We start from the raw sequence: 9,448 nt of genomic DNA on the forward strand, positions 1-9,448 counted from the left end.
TCCACAGAGCCGGATCCCAGGTCAGACTCATAACTTTACCTGTTTATTTCATCTCTTTGAAAAGTGATGTTTCTCTGATGTGTTGGAGCTCAGCTAAATATGTCCAGTTGATGAACAATGACCCCTTCATACTTTTTGTTATGGGGAAAACACACAGCTTTGCTTTGGGTTAACTGCTAATGAGCAAATGTAAGAATGCAAACAGTCTGAACTAAGATATAAACATGGAGAAAGTTGCACCTGCATAACATCAATAGTTGATTTTTGTTGTGTGAACGTGAAAATAATTTTACAAACACCTTCCAAAGTGCAGATTTTAAATAACTCCACGATGCAGCTTCACATTCTCTCTGCCTGTAGTTTTTAGAGCTGTGTGTCTTTTTGTGACCTCCCTGTGTCAGTCTGACCCCCTGTTGACCTCTCTCTCTCTCTCTCTCTCTCTCTCTCTCTCTCTCTCTCTCTCTCTCTCTCTCTCTCTCTCTCTCTCTCTCTCTCTCTCTCTCTCTCTCTCTGTCTCTCTCTCTCTCCCTCTCTCTCTCTCTCTCTCTCTCTCTCTCTCTGTCTCTCTCTCTCTCTCTCTCTCCCTCTCTCTCTCTCTCTCTCTCTCTCTCTCTCCACACCCAGGTGTCTGACAGCGCTGCCCGGCCACGTCCTCCAGCACCACAGCGTCCAGCTGTTCTTCACCTCCACCAGGCCTCTCTCACCCAACTGTCCTTCCTCCCTCTCTTCCTCCTTCCCCCCTTTACCTGCCTCCCCTCCCACGGCTCCCGTGGCCCCGACCTGCCCGTTCACCTCCAGCTCCAGTACGTCTTTATTTTTTTTTTATATAGTCCATGAATCAATCCTTTCATCTGGATTTTATTTTCTGCTTCTTGAAAAAAGAAATATCGAACCGTGGTTCGGATCGTTTGCTCTGTGAAAACACTTTTTTAGATAGTTCAGAATTTTGGACCAATTTCAAGTTGGAAGTTGAGACAGCATTGATGCAACTCGCAGGATTTCTGCAGGCTTCACCTCCGACGATATGTTTGAAGTAAGAAAATGATCATTTGGTGCATTTGAACTAGTGTGGAGTTCTACGCCTAAAGATTGTGATGCTGCTAGTAATATCATAATGATGGTACAAGCGTCAGTTCGGCCATTTTGGGATGGATGTAGCGTTCAAACCAATCACTGTCAAGTATAGGTGGACGTAGCTCATGTAGGTGATGATGACAGGATACAAAGTCTTTAGTCTAATCACTGAATTGCAATGTGAAACCAAAACTAACGGAGCAAACGTTAAACAGCCTTAATGACTCAAAGTGTTTTACACTACAAGTCACATTCAGGGCCAAGTTAGGGTTCAGTGTCTCGTCCGCGACCCTCGACACTCAGACCGGAGGAGCCGGGGGAATCGAACCATCCATCCTCTAGTTAGCGAACGGCCGCTGAGGTCACGAGCGTGAGGCGGCAGAGTCTGTAAAGCCGGCAAGACTTTATCGAGGGCATAAAACAGGAGATCCCTATTCTTAGACGCAGGGAGGGAAGGCGCTAGGAGGGGACAGGGAGAGATGAAAGATTTCATGTCTGGGTTCTGAGGAGGGTGATGAGAGAGAGAGGGGTGAGGGAATGAAGGGGGGGGGGGGGGGGGTGAGTCTGAGTCCTGGTTGGTGGGAGAGTGAAGGGGTGAGAGAGGTGAGACCACAGGCAGGATTTTCAATTTGTGTTTTGGAGGTGGCGGAGGGAGCGGACGGGGTCTATTTTAGTCTGGTGCGGGAATTCAGCATGGCATGTTTGTGTTGGGAAGCCCAGAGTGTGTGTGTGTGTGTGTGTGTGTGTGTGTGTGTGTGTGTGTGTGTGTGTGTGTGTGTGTGTGTGTGTGTGTGTGTGTGTGTGTGTGTGTGTGTGTGTGTGTGTGTGTGTGTCTTGTCTGTGTTCTTGATTCTACGAGTGTGACTTCATCCTTGGAGAGTATTTATAGCCGATGGTACAGTGTGTTTCTGTGTGTACTTGTACTTTTTGTACATGTTCAGTCCTCTTGGTGTGTGACCTCTGACCTCTACTCTGATATATGGGTGTTATAGTTTGTTTATCAGCAGGATTTAGCAAAAAGTACTGAACAGATTTCAACACAGAACTTGGTAGAAGGATGTGACTCTGGCCAAAAAAAGCTCCGGACAAACGGGAGGATTTCCTTCTCTCACTTGAACGTGGTGAGAAAGGGCCGATTTTTCCCAGGGAATAAATTCATGGATCTCGATGGAACAAAATCAGATATATTTAGAGAAGTGATATTATTCTAGTTGGTTACTGTGCATTAAATGTAAGGACGCACTGTAAATACACCCAGGCTGTGAGATGATATATTAATGATGATGATGATGATGAAGGTGATTTGTTGTCCTCACAGATCTGGGCTGTGCGCTTCAGTACAGAGGAGCCAACAGGTGAGATTCTTCTTCTCCATCTGCTTCACGTCACCCTTCGTCTTCATCGTGTCTCGTCTAATCGCCTCTCCTCTCTCAGGGCGGTGTACCGAGTGGCCAGCGTCCAGCCCGTGGTCAGCAGCCACAGCTCCGTCCTGACCCGCTCCGCTCCTCACCTCTCCTCCCTGCCACCTCCTCTCCCTCCCTCCATTCCCCCTCCCCAGCACTCCCCGCAGCTGTCCTCCCTCCCTCCCGCTCTGCCACCGCTGCCCAGCCAGCGCTCCATGGCGTGCGGTGGCGGCGATAACTCCCCCCAGCCGAACCCCCAACACTCGTCGCACTTGTTCCCTCAACACTCCCAACACCACCTCCTCCCCCAAACCGGCGCTCAGCCTCAGTCCCTCCACCAGCCGGCGTCCCACTCACATTCCCAGTCCCTTCCATACTTGCCGTCCCGTTCCCTGTCCCACACCCAGCCACCGCCGCCGCCTCAGCCCAGCACCGCGGAGCAGAACGGCATCCTGGACTGGCTCCGCAAGCTGCGGCTCCATAAGTACTACCCCGTGTTCAAACAGCTCACCATGGAGGAGGTGGGCCGGCGCCACATTCTGTCATTTGTTTATACGGGACGTCTTTGAGTGGAACACACTTGTTTTCCTGTTTCTACTCGTCCTGATTGGGTTTTCCTGTGTAACCCTCAGTTCTTAGCGCTGACAGAGGAGGATTTGAACAAGTACGACTTGACCCAGGGAGCGAAGAAGAAACTCAAGACGCAGCTGGAGCTTCAAAAGTCAGTGGAGTAAAACACACAAAACGTTATCATTACACTTCTATTCAACCTTCCTTCTCTGAATCTGCTTCAATACTGCAGTATTAACCAGTTTTCATGTCTTAGTCTTAACCAGTGGGACTGAACAACAAGCGATATGAGTCATGATTAGGAATTTTTATATTAAATTTTCAAATGATGTGATTTTCATACCAAACGAGCATGTTTCCTTAAATCTGTTGGATTTGATTTACAGGCTGAGGGCGTCTCTTTGGCACAGCAATGATTCATTTATTCAATAAAAGTTTTATTATTGCTTTGAAAGGTAGAGTATGTTCATCGAATACAAATATTTTTAGAATCATTTTTCTGGAAGTTCAAGACCAAAACCAGTCACACAACTTTTTCTTTGCTCACTATGTTCAGAGTTTATATTCCCTGGATTCAAACTCTACTGAGAATGAAACATGACAGGGTTTGACCTGGAAGTGAAGCGTCATCCTGTCAGACGTTAAAGTTTCTCTGTCTCTCTGAAGAGCGTCTTCCAGGACTGGATCCTCACACATCCTCTCACATTCTCACGTTGTCTGAATCCTCCAGAACATCTGGAGAAAATCAGCAGAGCAGGAAAAGAAATTACTCCTAAAGTCTTTCTGCACTTGACAATCAAACAATTACAGATGCATATAAGTCTCTTCAGTCTCTTTAGTTCAGTGGGGATATTGATATGAGCTCCTCTTACAGAGTAGACGTGTGTGTCGGTGAAGTTGGCAGACGCTGCGTCTTATTAACGATTAACAGACGCACTGATCGGCTGCTGATTTCCACATTAAACACGGAGCAGTAACGGTTCAGTCAGTGTCAATGGTTAACAGGCTGTGGGTGGACTGGAGAGATAACGTGTGCTGACCAGGAGATAACCAACAGAACTACATGCAAAACACAAAAACACAGAAGGGCAGGCGTCAATGTGTCTCCACGCTCCGTCGCTCCTAATTACACACTCACTCACTCACACACACACACACACACACACACACACACACACACACACACACACACACACACACACACACACACACACACACACACACACACACACACACACACGTCACGTGAACCTGCTCTCGTTATCTCTTGATCTTGTTTCCATTCCCACCATCAACAGGTCCCCAATAGGCAGCTGTGTGTGTGTGCGTGTGTGTGTGTGTGTGTGTGTGTGTGTGTGTGTGTGTGTGTGAAAGTGGAAAGTGGAAAGTGGAAAGTGGAAAGTTCCTGCAGTGGTTTTTACGGTGGCAGAGCTCAACGCACTGCAAATTAAGAAAACACACAGGCAAGTAGATAAAAACACGTGAAAGTTGAGAAAACAACTTCGTCGATTGGACGACACACACACACGCTGCAAAAAGTCACAACACATGTAAATAAAGAGACGTGCTGCAAATTGCGAAATCTGAAATGTTTCCAGGGGAACCGAAAAAAGTCATGAACCTGCTGTGGGTCAATTCTTTGTGAAGTTGCATCACCGCTGACGAGGAGCAGACTTCACACACCTCACAAAGCATTGGACTACATGTGTTGTGACTTTTTGCAGCGTGTGTGTTGTTAAATTGATTAAGTTGTTTTCTTAGTTTACACGTGTTTTCTTACTTGCAGTGTGTTGAGCTCTCTCGGCCACCGTAGGTTTTCCATTTGCAGATGTTTGCAGACAAGCTGCTGAAGCTGAAGAGTGGACAGTGTCTCCCCCTGGTGGTTACTAAAGGACACTTATGTGCATGTGTGTGTGTGTCCTCAGCAGGGAGATGAAAATGGAGAAGCGTTCCTGCAGCGGCATCGCCAGGGTGACGCCCTCCAGTCACATGGGACCCTCAACACACATCTCCACCTCAGGTACACAGGCCAGTTTGTCTCAGATCAAATATCAGACTGAATCTTTCTACCTGCCACATGGCATCATGGGTAATGGAGGCCAGAAACCAGCAACAGGGACCCAAAATAAAGTAGAGATGTGCCTTTGAGCAAGGCACTAAACCCCTCATCTCATGTGTCCAGTTGTGTGAGACTCAGCTGCTCCTGGTGTTAAAGTTTGGGTTTGTTTTTGAAATGTTGTCCAGGAGAGCTGCGTGTGGAGGTGGACGCTGCATCGCACCACCACCCCGTCTCCACGGACAGCAGCTCGTCCTCGGGCTACTCCAGCTCCTCCTGCTCCCCTCGGACGGCGCACTGCTGCGACTCCTCCTTCGACAGGAGCAGGGACATTCACAGGCGTAAGTTCTCTAACGGGACTGTTGAACTGGGAAGTGTCTGGACTTTAGCTCATGTCCAAAAGCAGCTATGGAGTAATAAAGCTATTAAGAAAAACATGACAATTCTATTTTAAAGTGACTTGTTTCTTCGAATCCATGTTTCAGGAGTGTCGGGTCCAGACGCAGGGGGAGGAGCCCCGGAGAAGGACCGGTCCTGCCTCTTCCTCCTGAACTCCAGCTGCCCCTCAGGCTCCAGTCGTCCCACGGCCCAGGTCCTTCCCGTCCAGACTGATCCAGCTCCTCCCCACCCTCCCTCCTGCTCCTCCCACCTCCCCTTCGGCCTCCCACAGTCTCCCTACCACCCGCAGGCCAGCTACCCGCAGACCCTTCTCTGCCCGGTCTCAAACACGGCACGTATCCTGACCTCCCCACGTAAGCCCCGACCCCCTCCGCTGTGCACGGAGGACAGGATGAAGCCGCTGGGCTCGGGTCTGCCAGCGGCGGCGGCGGGGTTCAGTCCGGGGCTCGGCGTGGGGGTGAGGCTGGAGAACCTGTTCCCCGGGCTGAACGTGGACAGCTCGTCTTTGCTCCAGGACGCGGCGGTTTGTCGCAGCCTGGCGGGAGGCGCCGTGGGTCTGATGGTCGAAACCAGCTCCGCTCTGACCTCCACATCCAACAGCCTCCACCACGTCTCCCACCCCCCTCTCCACTTCCACCTGTCATCCTCCTCATCCCCCTCTCCGTCTGGATACTACTCCTATCCTCCTTCTTCCTCTTCTTCCTCTTTCTCTTCTTACTCCACCTCCTCCTGTCCCTCCACAAAGACCGGCTCACTATCTGGGAGTTTGGGCGGTGGCTTTGTTTCCATGGCCACCAGCAGTGTTCCTGTGGCCGCGGTACCCGGCAACACGTACTACGCTGCCCAGCCGACCTCCAGTCCCTCCCCTTCGCCGTCCTCTGCCTCCTCATTGGATCAAAATTCAGGTCACACCCCTTCCGTGTGCGTTTGCAGCTCCTGCGGTTGTCGGGGGAACTGCGGCGCCTACGGAGCGTTGCCCGGATACGCTGCGGCCGGCTACCTGCAGCCCTTCTCGGCCGGCCCGTCCCTCTTCACCCTGGGTCCTCTGCTCCACCTCAGCCCCCTGTTGGCCTCGCCCGGCGCCACCGGCTCCACGCCCTTCTCCTACCCGATGATGATGCCTCCGCCCCTCTACCGCCACAGCCCTGTGTCACATGACCAGCAGCAGGGCTTTGGCTTCTACCAGCCCCATGGCATCATGGGAAACGGAGGCCAGAAGCGTGCGGCAGGGAGCCTGTCGTGTTATAACTGTGGTGCTAATGGCCACAGAGCAGAGGACTGCAAACAGCCGCCCATGGATTCAGTGCAGCAAGGTGAGTCTGCAGGGAGCAACTTTATCTACTGTTTATCAATATCATCAATAGAAATAACTAATAAATTATTACTCAATTAAATTGCAAAGAAAAGACGCATTAAACAACCGGATAATTGTATTCACTTTTTCTGTCTTTAAATAGAATCGTATAAAAACACATTCTGCTTTGTTTTGTTTTTCTTAACACAAACTTGAAACTTTTAATTTGGCTCAATATTAATTTCTCTTCTACAGTTTTCAATTTGTGATTTAATTTCAAGGCTCCTTTTACTGAAATTAACTTTTTAGATGATTTTTACCTTCATCAAGGAGCTTATGTTTTCACCACGTCCATTTGTATGTTGGTTTATTCACTTTCTTTAAAATTATGAGATTTCACTGATTTCTCTGAGAATAATTCATTCAGGCAAATCAAGGCGACTGGTTTCTATGAGTGTGTGTAATTTGGTGCAGTTTGATTTAATGTCTGTTTCTAAACCAGCTTTAACAGCAGATGTTTAAATGAAACTGAAACATTATCGTCTGATGCAAAGCTTCACCGCAGCCCCTGAGTTTCTCTGCCGTGTTTCACAGGGACGTTTCGTCTGAAGTACACCCCCCGCTCTGACAGTAAGGACTCGGGGGACTAACCAGCAGCTGGGATCTGAACCGTCGTCCTCCCGACACAACTGTACCTCGTGTTCCTGCTGAGGCAGAGAAAAAGGGACGTGCACACGGACGGCCTGCGTCCGGGAGCAGCGAGGCAGCGCCAGCCTGTTCACAGACTGACAGCAGAGACCTCTTTTATCCTTTTGAATTCTTCTGCAGCAGATAAGAGAGACGAGACCGGGATGGAGCCTTTGTGATCGGATTACTTCTCCTCCCTCCTCAGATCTCCTCAGATACAAAGGTCCCAAGGAGAGGTGGGATTTGTAAACTCTGCCACGCTTCATTTAAAGGCTCATCTCGGACCTAACTCCTCCACAGAGGAAACAGACAATCAGACACGTTACCTGTAGCGAGGCTTCACCAGAGAGAGTCTCAGCTTAATCACTGAGCGTCTGTGGCTCACAAAGCAAAGGCACAAGCACGGCAGCTTCCTGATGACGTCCTGCAAACACAGTCAACTCATTTCAACTGGTTCTAAATCACAAAACTCGTATTCTTGTCTAGTGACGGACTGGATACTGTGGATATCTACGGGTGACGTGCCTCTGGTGCAACTCAGCTTTAAAACCTGGATTCTTCTGTCCGTCGTATGATCGGGTTTGATTCCCCTGAATTATTCATGGACGTTCAGAGCTGTGTCCCACTGCCACACTACACACTAATTATATGATATCGTGTATTCTACTTTTCCCAGTTATATGAGAAGTCAATATACATAACTGTTTTAAATGGTAAATGGTCTGTATTTATATAGATCTTTAATAGTCTTGATCACCACTCAAAGTGCTTTACAGTACAGTTTATTGCCATTCACACATTCACACATTCATATTGTGCATCTATGGGCAGCACTTTATCTATGAGGGGTGATTCGAGGTTCAGTGTCCCCCCCCCTCGGCCACAGTGAACAGGAGATGATGCAAAACATGCAAAAGACGATCAAACTGCCACTTTAAAACGTCACTGTCCATTTCACTTTATAGAAGCAGCTAAATTGTGTTATTAATTTTAATTTCTGCAGGTTATTTACAGCATCAAAGACAAAGGAAAACTAGAAAACTAGATTCCTAGAATAACAGTGAGGCCTGACATATTTATATGTGAAAAAAAAGATGTCGTTCTCAAACCCTTATGACAAAGAAATGTACATTGAGGCTTGATATTTTACAGTTTAACCAAAAACACACAAAAAAAGCAAATATATAGAACTAGAAGCAAGAAAATAAACATTTTTATGTCAAATCTAAAACCAAATATTTTCTGCATCGTTTACATATCGCAAACACAAACACAGACACAGATATCTGTCCTGGGACACAGTGTAAACGTCCGTGTGGAAGCTGAGGATCACAGAGCTGCACCTTCTCGTCCATGTTTCTCCTTCAGCTGAACCGATCACGTGTGGACGATCTTCTCTTCGCTACCTCTCCTCTGCTCTCCTGTTTCTAACTGAACACTTTCAGTCGGCATCAGCATCTCCAGTTTACACCAGTGTGCCTGTTGCATTTCAAGGTGGAGAGAAACATTTCAAAAGTGCCAATTTTTCTTCCAGCTGAGCTGAGCTGACGTTCATCCTCAACTCGCTCTCTCGCTCCAGACGTGATGGAGCTGCGTCTTTTTTTTGTAATTAATATGTACAGTCTTTGCGTCAGATTACAACCAGGAGTGGTTGTTTAAAAAGGCCTCACAGCGAGTTGAAGTGTGGGGCTGTGAGTGAGTCGCTGGGCAGGACCCGGAGTTTTACAGACACGAGGACAGCTGGTCCTTCAGATGAATCTAAATCCGTTCCCCTGGAGCCGCACGGGACGTTTATTTAAAAGAGTAAATAGTGAACAATCGGTTTGTGTGTAACTTGGACAATGTGCTTTTGTATTGTGTCGTCGGGTTCTGACTCAGAACGAACCGTTACGTCTATTTAAATTTCAACTGTGCCACGTTTGTCACTAGTCACATAGAAAGAGAAAAGTGCCTTTAAACTTTAGT

The 9,448-nt window shown here is 48.2% G+C and overlaps 2 protein-coding genes across 4 annotated transcripts in view; one reads left to right on the forward strand and one right to left on the reverse strand.

Moving 5' to 3' along the window:
* zcchc14 (zinc finger, CCHC domain containing 14) overlaps positions 1 to 7,995 on the forward strand; it is a 19,643-nt gene extending 11,648 nt beyond the window's left edge. For 2 of the 3 annotated variants that reach the window (XM_034589343.1, XM_034589341.1), the window contains 9 exons: positions 1 to 20; positions 625 to 803; positions 2,393 to 2,429; positions 2,509 to 2,998; positions 3,110 to 3,198; positions 4,973 to 5,067; positions 5,292 to 5,444; positions 5,589 to 6,815; positions 7,391 to 7,995. The exon at positions 1 to 20 is cut by the window's left edge and continues 48 nt beyond it. In XM_034589343.1, the coding sequence (XP_034445234.1) occupies positions 1 to 20; positions 625 to 803; positions 2,393 to 2,429; positions 2,509 to 2,998; positions 3,110 to 3,198; positions 4,973 to 5,067; positions 5,292 to 5,444; positions 5,589 to 6,815; positions 7,391 to 7,446 (2,346 nt within the window). In that variant the 3' untranslated portion in view covers positions 7,447 to 7,995. The remainder of the gene's footprint in view (positions 21 to 624; positions 804 to 2,392; positions 2,430 to 2,508; positions 2,999 to 3,109; positions 3,199 to 4,972; positions 5,068 to 5,291; positions 5,445 to 5,588; positions 6,816 to 7,390) is intronic. The other variant, XM_034589342.1, reaches the window with a different exon arrangement.
* det1 (DET1 partner of COP1 E3 ubiquitin ligase) overlaps positions 1 to 9,448 on the reverse strand; it is a 34,211-nt gene that overhangs the window by 1,114 nt on the left and 23,649 nt on the right. The gene's annotated exons all lie outside the window — the stretch shown is intronic.

The sequence above is a fragment of the Hippoglossus hippoglossus genome, chromosome 6 (assembly GCF_009819705.1).
Source record: "Hippoglossus hippoglossus isolate fHipHip1 chromosome 6, fHipHip1.pri, whole genome shotgun sequence".
Taxonomy (NCBI): Eukaryota; Metazoa; Chordata; class Actinopteri; order Pleuronectiformes; family Pleuronectidae; genus Hippoglossus; species Hippoglossus hippoglossus.